At 47.1% G+C, this 23,027-nt stretch overlaps 9 protein-coding genes and 1 long non-coding RNA gene across 13 annotated transcripts; 4 read left to right on the top strand and 6 right to left on the bottom strand.

Moving 5' to 3' along the window:
- Positions 1-27: 27 nt before the first annotated feature.
- On the bottom strand, positions 28-2,362 carry LOC117140477 (signal recognition particle subunit SRP68). The gene is made up of 4 exons (XM_033303427.1): positions 2,214-2,362; positions 1,758-2,107; positions 1,033-1,695; positions 28-974 (listed from the first exon to the last, which is right to left on the bottom strand). The coding sequence occupies exons 1-4, from the start codon at positions 2,308-2,310 to the stop codon at positions 270-272; spliced, it is 1,815 nt and encodes a 604-aa protein (XP_033159318.1). The 5' UTR covers positions 2,311-2,362; the 3' UTR covers positions 28-269.
- A 461-nt stretch (positions 2,363-2,823) lies between these two features.
- LOC117139647 (ATP-binding cassette sub-family E member 1) lies at positions 2,824-5,536 on the top strand. The gene is made up of 5 exons (XM_033302109.1): positions 2,824-2,932; positions 3,241-3,454; positions 3,517-4,127; positions 4,187-4,903; positions 4,961-5,536. Exons 2-5 carry the CDS (start codon positions 3,242-3,244, stop codon positions 5,253-5,255), a joined length of 1,836 nt encoding a protein of 611 aa, XP_033158000.1. The 5' UTR covers positions 2,824-2,932; position 3,241; the 3' UTR covers positions 5,256-5,536.
- Positions 5,537-5,880: 344 nt separating this feature from the next.
- On the bottom strand, positions 5,881-9,089 carry LOC117139646 (myotubularin-related protein 9). Its single transcript, XM_033302108.1, has 7 exons — positions 8,566-9,089; positions 8,212-8,462; positions 7,751-8,138; positions 7,213-7,688; positions 6,741-7,153; positions 6,591-6,688; positions 5,881-6,534 (listed from the first exon to the last, which is right to left on the bottom strand). The coding sequence occupies exons 1-7, from the start codon at positions 8,722-8,724 to the stop codon at positions 6,457-6,459; spliced, it is 1,863 nt and encodes a 620-aa protein (XP_033157999.1). The 5' UTR covers positions 8,725-9,089; the 3' UTR covers positions 5,881-6,456.
- A 387-nt stretch (positions 9,090-9,476) lies between these two features.
- LOC117139742 (uncharacterized Golgi apparatus membrane protein-like protein CG5021) lies at positions 9,477-10,767 on the bottom strand. 4 transcript variants are annotated; one of them, XM_033302299.1, is made up of 4 exons: positions 10,603-10,767; positions 10,385-10,467; positions 10,079-10,313; positions 9,477-10,029 (listed from the first exon to the last, which is right to left on the bottom strand). In XM_033302299.1, the coding sequence occupies exons 1-4, from the start codon at positions 10,624-10,626 to the stop codon at positions 9,700-9,702; spliced, it is 672 nt and encodes a 223-aa protein (XP_033158190.1). In that variant the 5' UTR covers positions 10,627-10,767; the 3' UTR covers positions 9,477-9,699. The 4 variants fall into 4 exon arrangements, with proteins under 4 accessions (XP_033158190.1, XP_033158193.1, XP_033158194.1 ...); XM_033302302.1 differs by having other exon boundaries at positions 9,477-10,014; XM_033302303.1 differs by having other exon boundaries at positions 9,477-10,014; positions 10,612-10,767.
- Positions 10,768-11,038: 271 nt separating this feature from the next.
- LOC117139741 (spermine oxidase) lies at positions 11,039-12,773 on the top strand. The gene has a single exon (XM_033302298.1). The coding sequence runs from the start codon at positions 11,236-11,238 to the stop codon at positions 12,664-12,666; it is 1,431 nt and encodes a 476-aa protein (XP_033158189.1). The 5' UTR covers positions 11,039-11,235; the 3' UTR covers positions 12,667-12,773.
- Positions 12,774-12,850: 77 nt separating this feature from the next.
- On the top strand, positions 12,851-16,383 carry LOC117139740 (valine--tRNA ligase). Its single transcript, XM_033302297.1, has 5 exons — positions 12,851-13,107; positions 13,176-14,929; positions 14,985-15,434; positions 15,494-16,123; positions 16,179-16,383. Exons 1-5 carry the CDS (start codon positions 13,014-13,016, stop codon positions 16,233-16,235), a joined length of 2,985 nt encoding a protein of 994 aa, XP_033158188.1. The 5' UTR covers positions 12,851-13,013; the 3' UTR covers positions 16,236-16,383.
- A 308-nt stretch (positions 16,384-16,691) lies between these two features.
- Positions 16,692-18,887, bottom strand: LOC117139743. The gene is made up of 3 exons (XM_033302304.1): positions 18,365-18,887; positions 17,672-17,830; positions 16,692-17,607 (listed from the first exon to the last, which is right to left on the bottom strand). Exons 1-3 carry the CDS (start codon positions 18,576-18,578, stop codon positions 16,733-16,735), a joined length of 1,248 nt encoding a protein of 415 aa, XP_033158195.1. The 5' UTR covers positions 18,579-18,887; the 3' UTR covers positions 16,692-16,732.
- Positions 17,476-17,929, top strand: LOC117139744. The gene is made up of 2 exons (XR_004459378.1): positions 17,476-17,563; positions 17,620-17,929. It is a non-coding gene; the product is annotated as an uncharacterized LOC117139744 (long non-coding RNA).
- A 1,440-nt stretch (positions 18,888-20,327) lies between the features above and the next one.
- LOC117141140 (50S ribosomal protein L7/L12) lies at positions 20,328-21,141 on the bottom strand. The gene is made up of 2 exons (XM_033304473.1): positions 21,032-21,141; positions 20,328-20,979 (listed from the first exon to the last, which is right to left on the bottom strand). The coding sequence occupies exon 2, from the start codon at positions 20,966-20,968 to the stop codon at positions 20,420-20,422; it is 549 nt and encodes a 182-aa protein (XP_033160364.1). The 5' UTR covers positions 20,969-20,979; positions 21,032-21,141; the 3' UTR covers positions 20,328-20,419.
- Positions 21,142-21,400: 259 nt separating this feature from the next.
- On the bottom strand, positions 21,401-22,952 carry LOC117141138 (gram-negative bacteria-binding protein 3). Its single transcript, XM_033304469.1, has one exon. The coding sequence runs from the start codon at positions 22,922-22,924 to the stop codon at positions 21,452-21,454; it is 1,473 nt and encodes a 490-aa protein (XP_033160360.1). The 5' UTR covers positions 22,925-22,952; the 3' UTR covers positions 21,401-21,451.
- Positions 22,953-23,027: the final 75 nt, after the last annotated feature.

Genomic DNA, 23,027 nt, shown 5'->3' with positions numbered 1-23,027 from the left:
TAATGTTCGCAAGAAATAGACGCTAGATTTGCCCTCGAGGAACTCTCTAAAAAGGTTCTCTCTAAAAGGTTCCTTTATTACCGAATAGTTGTTCAATTTGTAACTTACAAGAGTTTCGTAGAAAAAACAAATCTGGCGGGGGTAAAAGCCAAAACAAATAACTTATAAAACGGACATACCGCAGCGTGGACATGGATCTGAAGGCTTTATAAGTGTAACATGGATGCGTGGAATTCCAGAAGAGTGCGTTGTAGTGGTTAGAATCAACCTCACTTGTTTCCGCCGCCACCCCATCCGAGGAATCCCTTGACAAAGCCGGTAATTGAGGCTCCTTTCTTGCCGGGCGATTCAAGTTTGTCCTCCAGCGAGGGAAACTCCACGTAGGTCATAGCCAGGTCAAAGAAAATCGGTTTGCAGGGTATGGGTTCCATGTCAGGGGTGAGCTTGAATACGTTAGGCGTCTTGGTGTGCAGGGACTGATCCTCCTTGTATAGTGACAAACGCTCATACAGCGGTTTTGTGGTCTTCTGCGACTTGGTGGTGGTTCCGGACTCCTCGCTGTTGTCATCCTCCAGCACACTGTATGCATGGGCGGAGAACTTGCATCCATCAATGGCGGCCACGACCTTTTTGAGTTCCTCCTGCAGCTGGAACTCCGGACTGGTCTTGCCTTTCAGCGCCTCGGTGGCGTAGTTTGATGCGCGTTCGTAAAGCGCCACGGCCTCTTTCCATTTCTTTATGTCGATGAGTGTGAGCGCAATGTAGTAGCAGCGGAAGGCCTTGAAGGTAATGGCCAGGTTCTCCACCTCGCTCTGGTACGTGGCGTCGTCCTCCAAACCGTTTATCTGCTGCATTTCCGTCACGTTCTGCAGGATGATCTCGTAAAGACGGGCCAAATCCTGGGGTCGGACGCGTTTGCCGTCACCCACATTTTGCTGAGACTGCTGGTTGGGATCGTCAAAGTTGAGCTTAGCCTGGGGAGGAAATATGTTTGCATAAGATAACCAAGTAACATTATGTTTACGAGCCTACCTGCTCCACTAGGCAAAGATTACGCTGCAGAGTACGGCTATGGCGAATATAACTCAAATATGCCAGTAGATATTGCACGCCGGATACGGTCTGACCGGTGGTCAACGAACGCAGCTTGGGATCCTGTTTGATTTCGTCGCGAACGGCCTGGATGGCATCCTTGCAGTCCATCAAAATACGCTCAATCAATTCTATCTTAGCATCCTGCTTGGTGGTCTTGGCCAGCGACTTGTCCAACTCCTGGGCACTGAGCAGGAACAAACGCACCTTCTCCGGGCGCACGGTGACCTTGCGACCGCGCCAGTCGATCGTCTGCAGGCCCTCGCTGCTCTCCGTCTTCGTCTGGCTGACCAGTACGTCAAGATTCTCAAGCAGTCCCTGAGCGCGCAGCTCCAGGATCTCGTCGATCTTTCCACCACTGGCGCCACCGCTGATGTTGTAGGCGCAGTAGCGCAGATTGGGCGTAAATTCATTAACTTTAGCGCGGTAAAGCTCCTGTTCATCATCGGGCAGAGCCTTGCCCAGGTTTTCGTACACCACTTGGGCGCGCTTTAGGTGCTCGCCAGCGGTTTTCCATAGCTGCAGCTCAAAGTGCAGGCTTCCGTGCATCCAGGCAACATAGGCTTCGCACTCTAGCTTAGTGCGCGCATCGAAAGCCTCCGTCTACAAGAAAATCATAAATTAAGCTCAATATATATTAATTATAACAGTAAGTTACAGCTTACATTGCACAACTCCTGGAGCTGGAGGGCATAAAAGCAGGCCCTGCGCAGCTTGTTGACCAGATGGAAACGCTTTCGCGGCTCCGTATTGGACTCCTGCTTCAGCTGCATGGCATACGCCCAGGCCCGCTCGGCGCAGATCAGTGGGATGTGGATGAAGCGTTCGTCCGCCTTCTTGCCGGTCAACTGGCCAATGGTCACGTCGCGTCTTTTGAAGTGGCGCTTGTCGCCCTGGGGGTACTTGAGGGCCTTCCTCAATCGACGGATGCGGCGGCTGCAGTATCCTCGGTACCTCTGGAAGTCGCCGTGGCGCAGGCCGTGTTGCTGCTGGGCATCCTTAATCATGTGCAGAACTGCAGCAGGAGTGAAAGTTCAGGGCATTAGCATTAACTTTTAGGTTAAATGGAGTTGGACGCCTGGGCCACCTGGCAGTTGGCTGGAGGCGATTGGGGCACTTACTCTCCACCGTGAAGATCTTCGACGGCTCTGCCACCGGAGCACTCTCCGTCTTCTCCTGAACGTCCCCAGTATTTGGATTATCTTCTTGCACGACCATTTTCTTAGCAGTCGACACAAATCAACGACGTGTAAAAATTAGTGATTGCAAATCCATTGGGATTGTCAAAAACACTAAATAATCGATAGGAATAAGAGCGGCCCTCGTGCGATATATATTTATATTCACTTTAGGATATATTTCCAGTTTGGAAATACATGTTCTTATATTGAGAGATAGTAGTGATGAATTCAATTTGATTGTCACTACATACTCCAAATAAAATCCCTGAAACATTATAAAACTTATGTCACATAAAAATTCCTTAAAAATTGTATAAATTTTGCTTTCCAATTTTCAAAATATCAAGTTTAAATTCGCATATGAGAAATAAAAATATATGCACACACGTAAGGTAGAGCGTATTATTCAGAAATCGGTAATGTTTTTTTAGTGTTTAGATGCTGGAGATATGAATAATAACTGCACAAAACAATAAATAATTATAAACATGCATTCCGAAATTCAATCCCACTTATTGGTATCGATAGTTTCAACGGCCCATCCCTATTCGTAGTAGTGTTGAGAAACTCATCAAAGCTCCCCCCTTTTGAAACTTGTTGGCTGACACGCAAGAGCGTGCGTTCTGTCTGTTTTACAACAATTTCGGCCAAGTTCGCAGGTAAATTTCAAACATATTAGCACTCTGTCAACGTGAAATTGAAGAACAATGCCTGACGGTTAACGGACGATAGAAATTTTTGGTGGAAACCCCTTGTTTTGGCCACGCTTTGAGGTTATACTTTCACTCACTGACAAACGCTGGCACCTCACCCCCGCTCTTCATCCTTGAATCGGTGCACCAGTTTTGTTTTGACGGTCGGGGATGGTGATTTGCAACGTTGACAATGGACTGATTACCATATAGGCAGCTGATTAGTGAAGCGAAGCCAATTCTGATTAATTTGCTCATTTGAAAACTATCAACAGCATGTCGCGCAGAAAGGAGAACGAGGAGGTGGACAAGCAGACGCGTATTGCCATTGTCAGCGATGACAAGTGCAAGCCCAAGCGGTGTCGGCAGGAGTGCAAGAAGACCTGCCCAGTGGTGCGCATGGGCAAGCTCTGCATCGAGGTGACGCCCACGTCCAAGATAGCCTCGTTGTCCGAGGAGCTGTGCATCGGTTGCGGTATTTGCGTCAAGGTGGGTCAACTTACCTACAACTGCTATAGTCCCCGGAATAACCTGTGCTTTACATTCCCCAGAAATGCCCCTTCGAGGCCATCACAATCATCAACTTGCCCAGCAATCTGGAGAAGCACACAACGCATCGATATAGCAAGAACTCCTTCAAGCTGCATCGTCTGCCCATTCCACGTCCCGGTGAAGTGCTCGGTCTTGTGGGACAGAACGGTATTGGCAAGTCGACCGCTTTGAAGATCCTCGCGGGCAAGCAAAAGCCGAACCTGGGGAAGTACGCTAATCCACCCGACTGGACGGAGATACTTAGCTACTTCCGCGGCTCCGAGCTGCAGAACTACTTCACCAAGATCTTGGAGGACAATCTGAAGGCGCTGGTCAAGCCGCAGTATGTGGATCAGATCCCCAAGGCGGTACGCGGCGCTGTGGGCGATCTTCTGGATAAGAAGGACGAGAGGGAGCTGCAGACTAAGATTTGTGAAATGCTGGATCTATCGCACATCCGTGATCGTGAGATCGCTCAGCTTTCTGGTGGAGAACTGCAACGCTTTGCAATCGCCATGGTGTGCATACAGAATGCAGACATCTTCATGTTCGACGAGCCGTCCTCGTATTTGGATGTTAAGCAGCGTCTGAACGCTGCCTTGACCATTCGATCACTCCTGCATCCCACCAAGTAAGTTGATGAATAATGTGGTATTGCTTTAAATAATGGCGTGGTTCTGTAATATGCAGGTTTATTATTGTGGTGGAGCACGATTTGTCTGTGCTGGATTACTTGTCTGACTTTATATGCTGCCTTTACGGAGTTCCCGGTTGCTACGGTGTGGTTACTATGCCTTTCTCTGTGCGCGAAGGCATCAACATTTTCCTCGATGGCTTTGTGCCCACCGAAAACATGCGATTCCGCACTGAGTCACTTACTTTCAAAGTATCAGAGTCCGCTACGGAGGAGGAGATCAAGCGCATGAACCACTACGTGTATCCCGCCATGGTCAAGACCCTGGGCAAGTTCGAATTGACTGTGGAAAAGGGTCACTTCAGCGACTCTGAGATCCTGGTGCTCCTTGGCGAGAACGGTACAGGCAAGACGACTTTCATTCGCATGCTGGCCGGTAACCTCCAACCCGATGGCGAGGTGGAACTGCCCATGCTGAATATTTCCTACAAGCCGCAGAAGATTTCCCCGAAATTCCAGAATCATGTGCGCCATTTATTGCACGATAAGATTCGTGATGCTTACGTGCATCCTCAGTTTATTGCCGATGTTATGAAACCCATGAAAATCGAGGAAATCATGGACCAGGAGGTGCAAAACCTGTCCGGTGGTGAGTTGCAGCGAGTCGCCTTGGTCCTGTGTCTTGGCAAGCCAGCGGATGTCTACCTCATCGACGAACCCTCTGCCTACTTGGATTCAGAGCAGCGTCTGGTGGCCGCCAAGGTTATCAAACGGTATGTTTTGCATAGACTTTAAATCTGCACACAAATACTGATGGTTTCTCGTTTTAGTTACATTTTGCACGCCAAGAAAACTGGATTTGTGGTGGAGCACGATTTCATCATGGCCACCTACCTCGCCGACCGTGTCATTGTGATCGAGGGTCAGCCTTCAGTGAAGACGACAGCCTTTTCGCCGCAGTCGCTGCTAAATGGCATGAACCGCTTCCTCGAACTGCTTGGTATTACGTTCCGTCGCGATCCCAACAACTTCAGGCCCCGCATCAACAAGAACAATTCAGTCAAGGACACAGAACAGAAACGCTCCGGCCAGTTCTTCTTCTTGGAGGACGAAGCCTGCAACTAAGACAGGATCACGGACAACTTCGATTGGACAGCTCGTTTCTCTATGTTCTCCTCAGCTTTCCTTCGTTCATTTTGCATTCTTTCGTTGAAGAACACATTTGCTTTCAAATTAATTTGTTATTGTTGTCGAGGATTGCGTACAATCGAAAATTGGGGATTAATTGTACTTGATTAAAGTGAGTTTTATATACGTTTTTACAGCGAAATAAATAGTGAACCGAAACAACAGAATGTTGTTTTGAATGAGTCTAGCAAAAATAAACAAATTTTCTTTATACAAAACTGCATTTGAAAGTCCTTTTTCTCAAGTGGTGCTCATAGAATCCTGTGATTGCAAAAGAGATGACATCTGCAAATTAACACGTATTTATTGCACTTAAGCGATAATTACTCAAAATACGCACAATACAAATGTAAATATGAATGTAAATTACATACAAATTTCTGTCATTTCAAATTTGATCACAATTCGAAATAAACGCACAATGAATAACAGCTACAAACATTTATAAGTATATAATTTACAATATTTGTTTTTGGATATACCAACGCATGCACAGCATATTTTTAATGTAAACGCTTTTGAAGCTTTAAATTTATGCGATTTAATCAAATTTACATAAAAATTTTTTTTCGAAAAAGGCAAATCTTTTGAGTTTACAATACTTAATTTGATCTGTGGCTTGTTGACCACTAAATAACTGACACAAGTAAGTACTATAAATAGGTAATTTTGGAGACTTATACGCTAAAAATTCCATAAAAGTAAATGCGTCAAAAATTGACCCATATATTTGATAGTTGCATTGTGCAGTTTCGAATCCCAATCTGAGTCTGAGAGTAGAGAGCGTTTTACAAGGAGAGTTTTCAAGTTACAGTAGATCCTCTTTAAGTTTTCTTTTCTTACTACTTTGCAGAACTTATGCAATATAAGTATAGCTAGTAAAAATGGACACAAGTATGTCTAAAATTGAGTGTTTGAGTTGATCCAAAAGCAGATCCTATGGTTTATCCAATAATTTAATTACCTTGTTTATTTTCTTTTTCCTTCAGCATAATTTCTTGTAAATGGAACTTTTAGTGACTTAACATTAGTTTTGCTATGTGCTTAAATAATTGTCGAAATCTTGCAACAGAACGTATCAAAAATAAGTGTATATCATGCAGGAGATTAAAAGATAGAGAACATCTGAGGTAGCCGACTATGTATCGTTTCCACTTTTCATCAGGGTTGACACTTCCTGGCCGAGCTCCATGGCTTGTTTGCGCAGTTTGAGGGCCTAAAAGGTACGTGTCATCAGTAAAAATTTCGCTATCTATAATCAACTGGACTTACCTGAGTCCGGAGTTCCTTCTCACGGGTGACCAGTTCCTGAATTTGCGACATGACTGTGACTGAGCTACGTTGATCTATCACCCACCGCAAATAGAGATCTAAAATGCATACTAATTAGTAATCTTTCATATATTAATTTCTTGAACATACCACTCCACAGCTCTAAGCTTATGGGCGCCACCGATGGCCATATCACATTGGCATTGGGCTCGTACAGCGGATTCAAGAATGTCTGAAGGACATCAGGCCGGTTCAAATAAGACCACAGGCTAGTCGTCCTGGTGTGCACGTTCAGTTCGTTTCTCTCCCGCTCTGAATCGCATAGGAAAGTTCCATACTGCGAAAAGTGACTGTGCTCGAATAGAAGGATCAGCAATTGAGTGCTAAATTCAAAGCTGCAGGGAAACTGCGTATAAAGCTGATAAATGCAATCCAGAAAGAGTACGAAAGTGGCACCGGAGGTCTTATTGCGTGTCTGATTTGGTGTGTAGCATGAGAAGCGATGACGTGAGGCAAACGGATGTCCCGCCTGGATCCACTCGCGCTCTATCAAAGCCTGCAGGCTGCAAAGGAAACACGACATAAACATCTTATTCAAGGCAATTAGAAGATGTTAACTTACCCCCTTACTGTCCGGCAGTCGGGATTAAGAATGATCTGCACCAGTGAGGTGACAATAAGCGTGGAATCCAACCCCTTAGCCCCGTGCACTAACACTGGACTACCCTCTTGGTCCAGGCATTGGGCCACCACACAAGAGGCGTTCAGTGAGTTCAGCACGAGACTAAGCCAGCCGCTGCTCTCCAGTCGCGATAGCCATTTATCAGTACTGCACCCCAAATCGTTGCAAGCTTCGATCAGCCGAGCAAAGCTGTCCAAGATAGAGGCGGGCGAACTGACGTTTCCAATTGAACGGTTTACCTTCTTCCACTGCGAGTAGTGCAGGTCAGTTTCTGTATTCGATTTGCCCTTACCCCAGGTGTCCACGATGAACCCCTTTCGACTGCGCCCCAGCACCAGATTGAGGATAGCCTCGTCAGCTCTACAGCGCTTGATGCCCTGAATGGACAGCGGCTGGGAGCTTCGCATCAGCGTGGCCTGCAAATATGAATCATTGAATTAATTTAATAGAATTTGCTGGTGTAGATGCAATGACTTACGCCATTTTCATGCCTGTAGCTGAGCACGGGGAAGCGGCCGCCATCGCGGAACGCAGCAGAGAGCACTATCTGCTCGTCCGTAATTGCTTTAGGTACAATTAGCGTGGCGCCATATGTGGCACAGACGCTGAAGTCTCTGTTGACGTTGGTGATGCGCCACTCGCAGGAGGCCTGGGGACTTTGAAGCGCACCACCTCCCACACTACCACCACCACCCGCAAGGGCGTCTATCGCAAAGCCATTTTGCAGAGGATGGGGTATGCCGGCGCCCACAGTCAACGTCGATGTCGAAGTTGATGGCATGCAAATTGTTATGTTGGCCACATTCGGCGAGGACGCACCGCCCATGCCCACCCCGCTTATAAGTTTGGCGAACTCCAGCTCGGGCCTGTCGTTTGGATGGGGAGGTTAATTGAATTGTAGCCAATTTGCTAGTTATGGTGAAGCCATGATGTACTCACCTAAACATCGTGTAGCCGTCCTCCAGGATCGAGTACATGGGCCGGTAGAAAAATGGATAGAGCAGTTCGGTGTTCTGGATGGCACTGAGTGCCTCCAGCGATGCGGCCACGTTGAAGAACTCCTTGCCGCACTTGATCTCCAGCGAAATAATGCGCAGATCCTTGCACTTCAGGGTGATAAGCCCACCGACCACGATGTTCTGCGACAAACTAGGCTTCTTCTCCACACAGTCGATGTTCTTGTGCAGCAACTGAAAAGAGGGGGATGAGCACGATGAATTTCCAATTCAATTATGAGCGCTCCACTGAAGCCGAAGCACATCGGATTAGGTGGGCAGGCCTCAACCCACTTACCCATAGCTCCTGGCTGGTTTCTTGGCGGGCGCTGAGCAGCAAATGGTGCCCGGTGATGCACAATGTGCCAACTGTTGCACCCGACGCCCCCGCATTCGATGGGTCGTGCAGCAGGACACCGTCCAGCTTTGGGGTCTTTATCAGGTCGGCGAATTCCATGGCGTCGCCCTCGGCGGGGTGTCCGATTTGATTTGGCCCCCACTAATTAACTTTTTGCATTTTGCCCGGCTATCTCCTGTTGCCACTTGATTGCTTCTGTCGACGCCGCCTTCCACCTCCGCCCTTCTTCGCCACGGTTATCCCGCCTTTCGAGTCCCCTTTTTTGAACCCACAGCAGTGCGTACGTCACCGGTTCTGGCGGGGATTTGACGGATTTACGGCACTGCTGCTCTGCAGCTAACAATGAAACTCGCTCCGGGCTGCAAAAACTTTTGTTCCACGCCCCCGCTTACGGGTCAGATTGCATTTCTTTCTTTTCGATTCCGTTTCCGTCCGACTATTCTGTTTTGTGCTTTGCGACAGTGTGCCCGTCCCTCACTGAGCCGGAAAGCTCAGTTGTGGTGAGCACTATCACACTGCGTTTCGGCTATAAACCGTTATTGCCACTAACGAAAAAACTACAAATTTATCAGTTTTTTTTATATGTAAATATATATTTTATGCAGAAATGATTATATTTACGCTTCTTTTTTATACGAAGGTTTTATATATGACACAAAAATGTCAAAAAGGAAGCTTAACTAAATAATTTATAATAATCTAACAGTAATTAAAATAATTTGCCACACGTCTTTCGTATTCAGATTTAGATGCAGAGAATAAAAATATTACACATTTCGCTAAATCTGAATCCCTTTTAAGATCTATTCCTAAATTTGTAGTTAAACCATTCGAAATAAAACTATGTGGCATACTGGTTGCATGTCACACGCACATGCGGTCCTTTAATCCGAGTAAGAGTAAGAAATGATTATGGTAGATTGCAGTATGGCTAAATTAAGTTTTACATATGGTACACAGACAGCGATGCCGATCGAAGGTCGTGGTCCGCGCCAGAAGAAGCGTCAAATACTCTTTGGAATGCGCTGCAGCAGACGGTGGCAAGGTGACTTAGTAGATGGAGTGTCCACCAGCTCAAACGACTCCCGTTGGACGCACATTGGTTGGCGGTGGGGCGCCACTGGGCCTTGTCATAATGTCCACGGCATTCTTGAACAGCTGCGTTTTCACAAAGTCTGTGGCGGCGGAATTCAGATCCTTACTGGCGCCATAGTTACACTTGACGTAGCCATACAGATTGGCGGCATTCAGCGCAATGGCGATCATTACCAGCAGTAGCCATTTGAACTTCAGGCCGAATAGGGCGAACAGGAAGAAGAGGCCCCAGAAGACGGGACAGAGGATGAGTCCCAGCCAGAAGATGCGCTGCTCGTTCTTGTTGACACGGCTCTGGTAGGATTCAGACTGCGTTTCATTATCAAGGGCAATCTAGTTAGCTAAGCTCGTGACTCACGTTCTTCGACTCAAACACCCAGTGCGATACGCCATCGTCGTCGACGTAGTTCCACCAGCGGAGACCGACCAGCAATCTTCCCGAGATGTTCTTTACCGTCCAGAAGTCGGCGGACAGGAAGAGCACCACGAAAACGAAGCTGGTGATGAAGGAGTCGCTGAACCAACCGCAGAACATATATATCAGGATGGCGGCGCCCCTGAAGAACAGGTGGAAGAAGGTAACGTACGGGTGCCTGTGGAGAACACGCGTTGGGTTGGGTTGGGGTTAATGGAATTGATCAACAAACATTATTGTTCTGCATACGTGTATTTCTGACCCGCGCGACTGGGATCCCGCATCTCGTCCTCCTCGCCAAAGGGTATCGTGTCATCGTCGAGCAGCGGCACCTGTGTAACACGTATGTGGGATTAGTTTGGCTTGCCTCGTTGTAAAATAGGAGATTTCGTGGAAAACCTCGGATCGTATTGTCAGAATGGCACCCCAATCAAGCAGCTTGTTAGGTGTTAGTGCGGCATACATACATTTCTTACCGTAGCAGATGCCATGCTGGTGTTGGGAGTGACGTCTAATTCCTAGTTGGGTGCAATTTTCATGGATTTTCGTGGTTTTTTAAGGTTTTAATACATTTTCTTCGCCTGGGACGTTGTTGTTGTTTCTGCTTGCGTAGCCTTTAATCGTTATCGCACTGAGTCGATAGCTCGCAGGGCTGAACAACTTCTTCGAGTTCGATGGGTTGGCAGCACCATAAGTTATCGAGCCCAAACCTATCGTATTTGAAATCTTTGCAAACATTTTTTATTAAGCTCCCTTTCTTTTTGTGTGTGGAAATTTCATTTGCAATAGCAGCGCCAAATAAGAATAAATGCCACTTTTAAGTTATTTATGAAACGTAATTTTTGACGCAGCATAGTAAGTAATAAAATCAAAAACAATATTATCTAAGACGACTTTTATGTTCTGTGACACGGATTCTCAATGTTACATTTTTGTGGCTCAAAACCTGAAAAGTGTGCAAAAAGTTGTGTTCAAACCGCAGGGAAGCCATTGAAATGCAGCATCCATCACTTGCCAAGTTAGCCCACAACTTGAAAACTTCATCAGTAGCTCGTTGATCGTCTGCTCTTTCGGTCGAACTTAACTACCAACGTTTCAGGATGGAAAAATGTCGTGCCTCCTCTAGGATACTCATAATCGGAGCAGGAGTTTCGGGCATAGCCGCCGCCACTCGACTCCTGCAGAACAATTTCCAGAATGTTCAGATCCTGGAGGCGGAGGATCGCATCGGCGGGCGGATCAACACCGTGTATTTTGGTGACAACGTCATCGATTTGGGAGCCCAGTGGTGTCATGGAAAGCAACAAAATTGTGTGTACGACATGGTCAAGGATATGGGTATCCTGCACGAGACGGGCGAATATTACGGTCCCATCAAGAGGGTGAGATCCAACAAGGAGGTGGTTCCACATGAGTTGGCCTGCGCCATTCACGACATTGCTGTAAAGAGCATGCCGAGTGGACCTCATCCGGTTGTGGGATCCTTTGGCACGCACCTGACGCAGACCTTCTGGCGCAAGATGGAGTCCGAGCTACCCCAAGTGAATAGGGATGTGGCTAGTGAGGCTTTGAATACCTTTGCGAAGCATGAAAGCTCTATTATTGGTGCGGACAATCTTTTCGAGGTCTCCGTGAGGGAACACATCGAGTACCACGAATGTGATGGCGACAAGCTGCTCCACTGGGGAACGAAGGGCTACCGGCGCTTCCTGCGCCTGCTGATGAAGGTCAGCGAGGATACGCCAGAGGAGCTAGGTCTACTGGAAGGACGCATTCAACTGAATAAGAAGGTCATCAAGATCGAGTTGGCGTGCCCCCGTAAGGTAATCCTGCGCTGCCAGGATGGCGATTACTTTGAGGCGGATCACGTCATCTGCACCGTTTCCCTGGGAGTTCTGCAGGAGCAGCACGAGAAGCTATTCGTCCCGCCGCTGCCCGCAGCCAAGGTGAATGCCATTCGCAGCCTCACCCTGGGCACTGTGAACAAACTGTATTTGGAGTATGAGAAGCAACCTCTTCCTGACGGCTGGGTGGGTTTCTTCTGCTTTTGGCTGGAAGAGGATCTGATAGAACTGCGAAAGACGGAATATTTCTGGGTGGAGGGTATAACCGGTGTACACATGATCACTTGTCAGCCCCGAATGTTGATGGCCTGGGTGAATGGTCCGCATGGACGCCACATGGAGACCCTGTCCGATGAGAAAGTTCTCGAGGGCTTGTACTGGCTCTTCCGAAAATTCCTCACTTTCGAAATTCCGATGCCAAAGCGTTTCGTTCGCAGCTCCTGGTTTTCGAATCCGAACTTCCGTGGCAGTTGGAGTTATCGTGGAGTTATGGCCGATGAAAGGAATACGGGCCCTTGGGATCTGGAGTCTCCTGTGTTGGGCGAAGATGCTCATTTAGGCCTCCTTTTTGCCGGAGAGGCGTCCAGCAGGAATCACTTTTCCACCGTTCACGGAGCTGTGGAGGCGGGTTACCGGGAAGCAGACCGGCTCATTGGTCATTACACCTCATGCAGTGTCAGTGCCTGAAAATTATATATTTTGCTAATGTATTTATTTGCTATGTACTTTTCTGTAATTTTGGATTCTTAAATTCATGGTTTCTTAATAAATGATTCCCTTTTATATTAAAAAAATAACTAACTTGGATCCTGATATTCACATACGTAGCCCTTTAGTTGTTTTTTTTTTTCTCTTTTGACAAAACAAATAAATAATGAAAAAGTTTTAAAAACATTGAGGAGGAAAGCTTTACCGTTTCTCGTTTAAAATTGGCGCCCAAAATCCGTATATCGATTATCCCATCAGCTGTTTTTATACCATCACCACAAAGATTACAAAAACATTTTTTTTGACAACATAACACAACATTAAAAATGCAAATAATTAGGAATTCCACCAGTAAACTGCTTAGACACAAGCACCTGTGTCAGCCAAGGGTTTACTCCCTATACTACAGTACCCTTAAAGGTGCGTTACCTCCAGTTTCATTCAAAAACCCAGTGCCGGCTAAAGAACTCACCTTTTTCCACTTTTAGATGCGGCTAAGGAGCTTCCTTTGGCAGCAGGATACCAGCCAAAACCAGTGGAAAATGCTTACTGGGAGCGGGAGCATCGCCAGGCTAATCTGCCCAAGGCTTCAGCCAGCAGTTGCAAGCGGGGAACATATCGCATGCTTCTACCGCCACCAAATGTAACCGGGAATCTGCATTTGGGCCATGCACTGATGGCCACCGTGCAGGATGTGATTGCCCGCCAGCGCGAACAGCTCGGCTACCAGGTGGACTGGGTACCAGGCACAGATCACGCGGGAATCGCCACCCAGGTGGTCGTGGAACGCACGATTGCCGCTTCTCAGGCGAAAACCCGTCATGAATTGGGACGCTCTGCTTTTTTGGACGAAGTGTGGCGCTGGAAGGCGGAAAAGGGTGCAGGTATCGTACAGGATCTCCGCCAACTCGGCTGCAAACTGAATTGGCAACGAGAATACTTCACAATGGATGAGCAGCAGGCGCATGCGGTCAACGTTGCTTTCGAGCGACTCTTTGAAGAAGGCCTAATTCAACGGCGCAACTCGATTGTCAACTGGTGCACCGCTCTACGTTCCGCCATATCTGATATCGAGGTAGATAGTGTGGAGATCAAGGAGCCGGTAGAAATAGCCGTTCCCGGATACGACCGCAAAGTACTCTTTGGCAGAATGTACGATTTCGCCTATCATGTAGTGGATGGCGAAACACTGCCCGATGGTTCGGTTGAAGAGATTGTGGTGTCTACCACTAGACCAGAGACAATTTTGGGTGATGTAGCTGTCGCAGTACATCCGCTGGATCCGCGCTACGCCAAGTACCGAAACATTGATCAGGTTAAGCTCAAGCATCCTTTCCGTGACGACACCATTCCACTCGTTTTCGATATCAACGTGGACCAAGAGTTTGGCACCGGTGCAGTGAAAATCACACCAGCCCATGACAAATTTGATTTCGAGCTGGCCACTCGCCATAAGCTTGAACCTCGCCAGGTATTCACTGAAACGGGTCTTGTGGTGGATGCTTATTCTGAGTTCAAGGGCATTCCGCGCTTCGAGGCGCGAGATCTCATCGTCAATCGCCTGGAAGAGATGGATTTGCTGCGCCAGGTGCGCTCTCATACCATGCAGTTGCCCATCTGCTCGCGCTCCAAGGACGTTATAGAGTACATGATCTTGCCGCAATGGTTTCTTAAGTGCAAGGACTTGGCAAAGGATGCCTTATCTGAACTGCATAGCGGACGTCTGCAAATCCTGCCTCCGAGCTTCGAAACGGATTGGGAACGCTGGCTGCAGGATAGCCGCGACTGGTGCATTTCCCGGCAGTTGTGGTGGGGGCATCAGGTGCCCGCGTACGAGGTGATCGACTCCCAGGGAAACAGTCAATGGGTGGCTGCTCTTGACGAGAAGGCAGCCAGGCAGAAAGCCATGAAACTGATTGGTAGCGAAGAATTTACATTGAAACGCGATCCGGATGTACTGGACACTTGGTTTTCATCATCGCTGCTGCCCTTCTCCACGGCCGGTTGGCCGGAGGAGAGCTACAAAGAAAGGTATCCTTTGGACATAATGCAGACTGGCCATGATATTATCTTCTTTTGGGTGGCGCGCATGATGATGTTGGGTCTGAAGCTGACCGGCGAGGCACCCTTTCAGAGAATTTTGCTGAACGGCATTGTGTGCGATGCCCATGGCCGGAAGATGTCCAAGAGCCTCGGCAACATCGTGGCCCCACAGCAGGTGGTTCAGGGCGCCAGTTTAGAGGTAAGTTGGGCCATTCTTACCAAGAATAATATTTAACGATATATTACATCTGCAGAGCCTGAAGGCTGGCTTAGAGCAATCGTGCGAGGCGGGCATCATTAAGCCTTCAGAGTTAAAGGCCTCCACGACTGGAATGACGCAAATGTTCCCCAATGGTATCCAAGAGTGCGGCACCGATGCACTACGCCTCACCCTGATGAGCCACAACATCAAGAGCCACTTCATTAGCTTCGATGTGAACACCTGCTACACCAATAAGCTGTTCCTAAACAAAATATGGCAAGCTATGCGATTTACCCTCGGCTCTGCCAAGGGACTGGGAATCTCGCTGCATCAGTTTGAGACACTTGAAGGTGTCAATGTGGGCCTTTGGGATCGCTGGATAATCGGACGCCTCGCGGAGACCTTGTCTGTCTGCTCGCAGAGCTACAGCAACTACAATTTCCACTTGGCCACAGCAGCCCTAAAGACCTTTTTCTATCAAAATCTCTGTGATACTTACTTGGTAAGTTCGTTGTCATTCAATTGTTATTGTGCATCAACAAAAGCTGCTGAAATCCACAGGAAACCACCAAAACTGCGATAGGAAATGGCAGTGCTGATGCCTACATCCATGTGGGCACCCTGACCGCTTGCCTTAGCTGGGGACTGCAGGCCATGGCCCCGTATACTCCCTTTGTGGCTTCCGAATTGCTGCAGCATGTGCCCCTTAATATAGAGCTTAAACTGTCCGACTACAAGGATGAGAAGTTGGAGGAAGAGGTCAACGAAATAGTGAACATCTGCCATAACGTGCGACAGGTTAAGAGTCGCAATGAGATCAGCAAGCGCCATCTTCCGCACCTCAGTTTGTTTGCACAGAACACGGACTCGGAAGGGGTGCTTCGTCGTCATTTGCCGCAGATCAAGGTGCTATCACGCTGCGAAGACGTGGAACTGGAATTGTTTGATGAAAGCTCAAAGATTTCGAAGAAACTCAGCTTCTTCTCGTCGGCAGGAGCACTCTGCTCCTTTGGCCTAAAATTGAGCAATGGATTGGCTCTGACGCCGGAGAAACGAGAAGAAATGGAGAAGGCCAATGCCAAAAAACTGAAGAAGTTGGTCTCCGAACTGCAGCGGTATCGCATGCGTCTGGATAACGAAGCCTTCCAACTGATGGCCGACAAGAAAGTTAAGTCGCATTTCGAAAATAAGGTAATGTGCCGTAGTTTTGTTTCCATGCAACATATTTACTGGGTTTTTATTGCAGGTCAAAGAGTTGGAGGCCGAAATCAACAGTCTCACTCGGCTGGCAGTGTTGTCCTAATGCACAGCATAAAAATAAGCTTAGATAATTCCTTTGTTATTGTCTTAAAACCGCCTTAGTCATCTGTTTGTTTAGAAGTAAAGACTGCAATATTTATTAAATGCGCAATGTACCTCATAAAGGTACTAAGCATAAAGATATTAAACTATTTGTCAGTGGTCTAATTCAAATATCAATTTCGGTTAGGAAAATTTATACATTTCCGTTTTAAACCGCTAACTCTTTTGTCACCAAAACCGCAAAATACTACAGATATTTTTTTGGAATTCGTTTTAAATTCCTATTAGATCATTTTTGCTAATTGCTAAGTTCACGAAATCAAACGAATATAGGTTTAAATCGGAAATGGTTATTGTTTTTACACTTTCGAATGTTTAAATTTACCAGATGCTTCGTCAAAATTCCTCGAAAGGATCCCCAATTTCTCTTCTCCAGATTGTGATGCAAATGGTTTGTTGTTATGCTATGATTATCAAGTCTTTTATTTTATACCATATTTACAGAATTGGACATGCGTTCTGCGAATACGACAAGTAGAAGCCGCGATTCGATATGTCCATATCCTCATTACCATCGGTGACTGTATAGACAACGAATGGCTTCGCCGATGTGGTCGTGGATACCAGACCCAATCCACAAAAGCGATCGCTGGGCATCGCAACGCCGCCCTGCGTTGGCGACGGAATTATGATGTAGTCCGTTGTGCATTCCTGACTCTGAACAGATGAGGTGGCCAGCAGAGTGGGATCCACTGCACCCACATCGTTGGTCAGCGTAAAGGAGTACGTATCGGAGCCAACCTGGCTGTAGGTGATGGAACACATTCCCGCTGCCTTGCGTATGCAAATACCATACTTGGTGTTCGCCAACTGCCTCGTGCCTTGCACTCCAATGGAATTGAGGGCGGAGGCCGCCGCCGAATTGTAATTAAAACTGGCCAGGGTGCCGCTGCTGGGCATGTAGTATTGCAGGCAACCGGCTGGCGCCAAAGTGGCCGACGTGCACCCCAGCATCCTTATCTGGAACTGCCAGTTGCGGTTGAATGTATAACTTCCGGATGTGGCCACCGAGATGGTAATCGGACTGACGCCATTAAAGTCCACATACACATGCTGACCGGCGTTCTCGCCACAAATGCTGGGCACTTGCGAGGCTCCGCCAGTGATGGTCAGGGCATCCGTGGAGCAGAATCCATCGCCCGATGGTGGTGCCAGCGACAGGGAAAGGAAGTCCACTCGCAGCTGGCAGATCGACGAATCCGGTGGTGTGACCACAATGGAACACCGTCCGCCGCCGCCATATGGAGCCGGATAATTGCTGTTGTAAAAGTACGTATTGTTGTAGGAAGTACTTGCTCCACATGTCCTTTGATCTGCAATCATAGTTTGTTATTGATTACTTGATGGAGGAACTTGAACGTTTCCGAAAGTACTTACAAATGCAGCAAATGGCCTGCGCTGTGATGGAGGAGCAGCTGCCCGCCGCCACGCCGCTGTTGTCGCTGCACTCTCCGTTGATTACGCAGGTGCCCAGGAGCAGGTTGTTGCCCACACAGATGTCGTTGGAAAAGCGACCGATTGTATAGAAGGGAAACCCTGGAAACGAAAGAAATGGTCATTGAATTATCTGGATAATCCGAGGGAATTATGATCGGAGGGATGGGAAACAGAAGGGATAGTAACTTTATGATTCTAAACCAAACTGATAACTTTACAGTAGTAAGATACTAAGAAAGATAATTGGAAAAAGCACTATGCTTGAACTTAATAATAATAATAATAATTTATAACAATTAAATGTCTTATCAGAGATAATTTATTAAATATAGAAGAGTTACTATCCTTGAACAACTAGAAATCAAACCTTAACACACAACAAATATGACTTAGCGAGGCTCCACTTTATATTTCTGAAATGCAATGCGCAAATGGAAACGTTTTCCGCGGAAGCAATGATGATTGTAGGGCATGGGGACAGCTAAGACTAAAGAATCCACCTGCGGTACATGCACAGTGGGTGATAATTGAGGCCTGACCCACATACTTCCACCACAACGGAAAAACAAACTGCCGGCATTCATCCGGGCCGATCTCGTCAAGAGTAACCTGCTGGGGAGGAGCTCAACTTACAGCGAGGATGTCGCGATCCACTGTGGACCAAGCTGGAGTTTCCGTCCTCCGCGAGAAGGGTATCATTCGCCAGGATCAGGGATTCATTAGCCTTCGACAGTGGAGCTAAGGCCAAACTGCTGGCACGTGCCGCACTGTATATGCCCACTATGTAGCTGCTGAAGAAGATGGCCACGAGGGCCAGAAGCTGCGAGGAACGGCCACCGGCGGACATGATGATCGATTGACGTACGGATCACTTTCGGTTTTCACTCGGGTAAGCTGGAGCTAGAGCTGCTGCAACGGAGCTGGTACGGATTGGCTACCGATCGAGAGAGACGTTCACTCGCGCGTGTGACACAATGGATACTGAGCCGCTGGAGACCCGAGTTTTGGGGGCACAGTCGGATGGGCCAGCCCAGTGGGCTGCTCAGGTGCTAATTGAGAGAACCCGACAACCTATGCACCGTGCCCAGGGACGGCTCCAAATCGCTCAAAGGAAACGTGGACAGTCATTTCTTATCTGCATTATTTCTATATTGAGATTCTCACCATAACGAAAATAAAATATTTATGATATAACTATTTTATATCTTATAAAATGTAATCTACTACAGTATATATATTTGCATATAATCTGATACTATGCAATAAAAACTAATAAAATCTAATTTAATTTAATATATTAAAATATAATATTAAATCCTTTCTAATCTAACATGGTCTCGCATTATCCAATATAGTCCTGTAAAACAATACCATATACTCTACAAAATTCGAATATAGTTCAATATATTCGAATAATAAATTAAAAAGAACCCAAATTTTAAATGTGGAATATAATTAAAAAAATTTTAAAAATATATCTTAAGCATGTTAATCTTAAGGACATAGAAATCTTTAATGCCAGTTGACCCATTTGCTATACTCATTAAGTGAATTTCACCATATGATTCGCACCCCAATCCGCTCCTGTCCGGAGATCGTGTGGCGCCTATTTCACCTGGTCCGGGAGAGAATGTGGAGCACTCACGCATGGGAAGTGCTCGGCTTCTAACTCGTATTGGCTTTAGTGGTTACTCGAATTTACGCGTACCGCTTCTAGACAAAAACAAACCGATTTCTGGGCGAGGAAAGTGATAGAAATGCCTGGCACTGGCACTGATACCCAATTTGCCGGGCTGCGCACGCGTGCAGCGCCGCATGATTCCCCCGGATGGGATAAAAGAAAGTGTCCGTCTGTTTGCTCTTCTCTGCGGTATGTAAACGCAGCTCCACACTGGCATCTTCTTTCCGCTCGAGCCAGTTTTAGTGGCTATAAATAAAATCGAAAACTCGGCTCCATTGTGATCCGTACGTTTACAGACCATGATGATGTAACGGTGCCATCTAGCTGGATTTGGCGCGTGTTTTTGATTCAGCAAGAGCTGATTACTAATCTGCTTTGGTGCATTTACTAGAACGCAGCACGACACGCACGACGCCAATTAGCAGGACACCACTAATCGCCGACTATGACACTAATTAAGGTTTAATCCCAAAAGGAAGGTAAAAGTGGATTGGGTTGGATTGTTTTCCAGGCCGAGGCTTAGAAAGTTGCAAGTAATTTGCTGCGTTGCCAACCACGAGCGATCCAGATAAGTTACTTAGAGTTCGATTAGGGCTTTGTGAACTACAATTTCAGAAATATGTTTTCAAAGTTTCAAAAATAGTTTTTCTGCTATAATACCTATATATACGTGTTTAAAATTGACCTTAATATAACTAAATAAAGGAACATAAACAATTAAACTTTGAAATAATCAGAAATTCGGAATGAGGAAAAAAAAATGATTTTGTGAATAATACAAAATACTAAATGAACTAACTGTAGCTCTACCATAAAGTATTATGTAAATATTTCGCGAAAAGTATTTTAACTACTTTAGGCTGAAAATGTATCCTTCTGTTTTACACAAACGAAAAAATGGGGTTAAACAAAACGTAAAGTTTACAGCAAATGTTGCCTGGCTTTTTATTAAAACAGTAACTAGCAGCTAAACGCAAAGTGGGTAAACAAAGGCACCACGGCCGATTCTACTCGATCTCGATGATGGCGCCCGCCTTGGACAGTGCCTCCTTGAGCTTCTCGGCCTCCTCCTTGGGGATGTCCTCCTTGACGATGGTCGGTGCGCTCTCGACGAACTTTTTGGCCTGCACCAGGTTCATGCCCTCGAGTAGGTTCTTCACTTCCTTGATCAGCGCAACCTTCTGCTTCTCGTCGAACTTGACCAGCTTGACCTTGAAGGAGGTCTGTACCTTCTTGGGCGCTGCCTCCTCCTCATCCTCGGCGGGCGCAGCACGTGCCGGCCCAGCGGCGAATTGTGGGGCAAATGCGGTCTCGGGCAGGTTCAGTTTCTGTTTGAGCAGGGTGCTCAGTTCGGCCACCTCGAGGAGATTGAGGGCGGCGATGTTGTTGACAATCGAGTCCAGTTTGGGGTTGGGTGGCTTGGCGGCTCCTTCCGGCGCGGGAGGCACCAGTTTTTCCGCACCCGAGACTGCGGCGGCCGGAGCCGCTGCACTGTACATGCGATGTAGCTGCACTTGGCGCGAAATCTGGCGCAGGGCGAGGCGTGTGATGTGCATCTTATTGGTATCTGCAAGTCTTAAGTTAGCAAATTGTTCAACTATCATTTATTATCCATTTACTTGCGGTTTTCGGATGACAAAATAAATTCTATGGGCCGCAGCAGCAGGTTATGTGAGCAGTTTATCGATAAACAGCCCAGGGCTGCAAACATAATTTGGTTGAACGGCAGTGCCATGCTTAAATAAAATCATATGGTTAGAAAAGTAACGTAAAAATACCGCTAAAAAAAAAAATTAAAAAAAAACTAAAAAAATTAATTTTACAATTGTTTTTTGCTTGTTTTTGCTTATTATAAAAATATATGTGTAAATTGACATGGTAATTTATTTAAAAAAGTAAACAGGTAAGGAACTTTGAACTAGCTTTTCTTTTAAGAAAGTTCTCCCATCTATTTTCTTGCATCTATAATCATATAAATATTTAAAATGTATTGTATAAATGTAAATTATATTTGTTTTATTTGCTTTTTGTTACAGAAATTACAAAGAGTACACCTTCACGTAGTCGATCTTCATGTGGCCCTCGTCCAGCCAGTGGTCCCTGATCTTCTTGATTTCCTTCCAAAAGGCCTTCTGCGCCTGCGGCGCCTTCTCGTTCCAGGGTTTGACCTCGTGCTGGTACTCGTTAAAACCGCCCACGCTTAGTCCAAAGGTCAAGTAGAACTCCTGATCGAAGGGCGCCAGTCCAGTGCCCTCCTCCAGCTTCTGGGCCTGCGGTAAACTCTTTCCGCCGGCAGTCGTCTCGCTGAAAGATCCTTTAGCACTACCCTGGATACACCACTCCTTGCCGTCCACCAGCCAGCGAAGTTCCCTGGGTGTCCATTCGAGGGTGTAATTGTGGAAACTATCGCTCCAGTCCTCGGAGTTATTTCCAGTACCTGGCTTTAGGCAATTCTTGACCGATCGCAGCGGCTCATCTGCGAAGAGCACGGCGGCGCCATACAAATCCAGATTACCTCCATTCGGACGGGTATAAGCGATTCTCAGTTGTCCTGACCGATAGTCATCCACTCCGTAGATCGGACGCTTGGGCTGCAGCCAGATTTGTGGAGTCACCCACTGTGCCCTCGGCATTTTGGCTCGCACCTCCACGCGACCGTACTTGAAGGAGAAATCCTTGGAGGAGAACTGAGCAGTGACCATTGGCGGAAGTCCGTCATTCATGGTTCGGCCATTCCTTACACAGTCGTGGGTATTCGCTTGTCCCGTGCACTTTTCACCCAGATCCAAACTTTCTCCCGATCCCTTCTTGAATTGTTTTTTCATTGTGTTCGTCGAGAGCACCACATGACCATTGGCCAAGCACAAGGTTTCCGGAGCGTCATCCACGTAAACATTAAACTCGTAATCGGGTTGACCGGAAAACCTGCGTTCCGGTTTCCACTTATTGGGATCCAGCTTCGCAGCATTGAACTCATCCACGAACACTAGCTGTCCGGCACAGCGAGTGGGTGCTCCATTGACCTCGGTCTTGGGAGTAGTACAACCCAATCTTATGTCGATATCCGGATCGGCAGGTGGAGTCCAGGGAGTTGTGGAGACTGGAACCACAGGTGGATGTGGTGAGGCATTATTACCACTGTACCCATTGACCACAAACGACCCGTCGTCTTCGCGATAACCCAGTCCGTTGTAGATAACGTATGTCCAGTAGTACAGGGTGTCGCCGGGCTTTAGAGCCGTAGTCCGGTCCCGGAAGGTCCAGCGTCCGTTTTTCGCTTTGACAATGTCCCGAGCCCAGGTGCCAGCTTCCAGGCCCTCCATCTCCTCATTTAGTTTGCCATGGAAGGCGAACAGGGTGATGCCCTCCTCGTCGGGAATTGAGACCTCGAATCCCTTGGGATAGAAAACCTCGATCTTAGCCTTGGGTACTTCATACCCCTGAACGCCAAGGAGCAGGAACAGCAGTCGGAGGCAGCAGCTCCAGGCCACAAAGCGCGATGCATCCGTCATTGTGGGAATACCAATTGAAACTGCGGTGAGCGGTCAGACAAGTCGGGCTTAAAAATCTGAGAAGCTTATCAAGAACCGGTCGAGGCTTTGTTTGTTAAAGGTG

This window comes from Drosophila mauritiana, chromosome 3L (assembly GCF_004382145.1).
Source record: "Drosophila mauritiana strain mau12 chromosome 3L, ASM438214v1, whole genome shotgun sequence".
Taxonomy (NCBI): Eukaryota; Metazoa; Arthropoda; class Insecta; order Diptera; family Drosophilidae; genus Drosophila; species Drosophila mauritiana.
This window is presented reverse-complemented; position numbering and strand designations above follow the sequence as displayed.

Coding starts and splice junctions, on each gene's coding strand:
- LOC117140477 (XM_033303427.1), bottom strand. CDS start 2,310: ATGGTCGTGCAAGAAGATAATCCAAATACTGGGGACGTTCAGGAGAAG. Junction 1,696..1,757: donor AGCTCCAGGAGTTGTGCAAT/GTAAGCTGTAAC, acceptor ATTTTCTTGTAG/ACGGAGGCTTTCGATGCGCG. Junction 975..1,032: donor ATCTTTGCCTAGTGGAGCAG/GTAGGCTCGTAA, acceptor TTTCCTCCCCAG/GCTAAGCTCAACTTTGACGA.
- LOC117139647 (XM_033302109.1), top strand. CDS start 3,242: ATGTCGCGCAGAAAGGAGAACGAGGAGGTGGACAAGCAGACGCGTATT. Junction 3,455..3,516: donor GTTGCGGTATTTGCGTCAAG/GTGGGTCAACTT, acceptor TACATTCCCCAG/AAATGCCCCTTCGAGGCCAT. Junction 4,904..4,960: donor GCCGCCAAGGTTATCAAACG/GTATGTTTTGCA, acceptor TTCTCGTTTTAG/TTACATTTTGCACGCCAAGA.
- LOC117139646 (XM_033302108.1), bottom strand. CDS start 8,724: ATGGAATTCGCCGACCTGATAAAGACCCCAAAGCTGGACGGTGTCCTG. Junction 7,689..7,750: donor GCTACAGGCATGAAAATGGC/GTAAGTCATTGC, acceptor TCATATTTGCAG/GCCACGCTGATGCGAAGCTC. Junction 7,154..7,212: donor GACTGCCGGACAGTAAGGGG/GTAAGTTAACAT, acceptor TTTCCTTTGCAG/CCTGCAGGCTTTGATAGAGC.
- LOC117139742 (XM_033302299.1), bottom strand. CDS start 10,626: ATGGCATCTGCTACGGTAAGAAAT. Junction 10,468..10,602: donor CATCTGCTACGGTAAGAAAT/GTATGTATGCCG, acceptor CGTGTTACACAG/GTGCCGCTGCTCGACGATGA. Junction 10,030..10,078: donor GGGTGTTTGAGTCGAAGAAC/GTGAGTCACGAG, acceptor AATGAAACGCAG/TCTGAATCCTACCAGAGCCG.
- LOC117139741 (XM_033302298.1), top strand. CDS start 11,236: ATGGAAAAATGTCGTGCCTCCTCTAGGATACTCATAATCGGAGCAGGA.
- LOC117139740 (XM_033302297.1), top strand. CDS start 13,014: ATGCAAATAATTAGGAATTCCACCAGTAAACTGCTTAGACACAAGCAC. Junction 13,108..13,175: donor ATACTACAGTACCCTTAAAG/GTGCGTTACCTC, acceptor TTCCACTTTTAG/ATGCGGCTAAGGAGCTTCCT. Junction 14,930..14,984: donor TTCAGGGCGCCAGTTTAGAG/GTAAGTTGGGCC, acceptor TTACATCTGCAG/AGCCTGAAGGCTGGCTTAGA.
- LOC117139743 (XM_033302304.1), bottom strand. CDS start 18,578: ATGTCCGCCGGTGGCCGTTCCTCGCAGCTTCTGGCCCTCGTGGCCATC. Junction 17,831..18,364: donor TGGATCGCGACATCCTCGCT/GTAAGTTGAGCT, acceptor TTTCGTTTCCAG/GGTTTCCCTTCTATACAATC. Junction 17,608..17,671: donor GCAGGCCATTTGCTGCATTT/GTAAGTACTTTC, acceptor CTATGATTGCAG/ATCAAAGGACATGTGGAGCA.
- LOC117141140 (XM_033304473.1), bottom strand. CDS start 20,968: ATGCACATCACACGCCTCGCCCTGCGCCAGATTTCGCGCCAAGTGCAG.
- LOC117141138 (XM_033304469.1), bottom strand. CDS start 22,924: ATGACGGATGCATCGCGCTTTGTGGCCTGGAGCTGCTGCCTCCGACTG.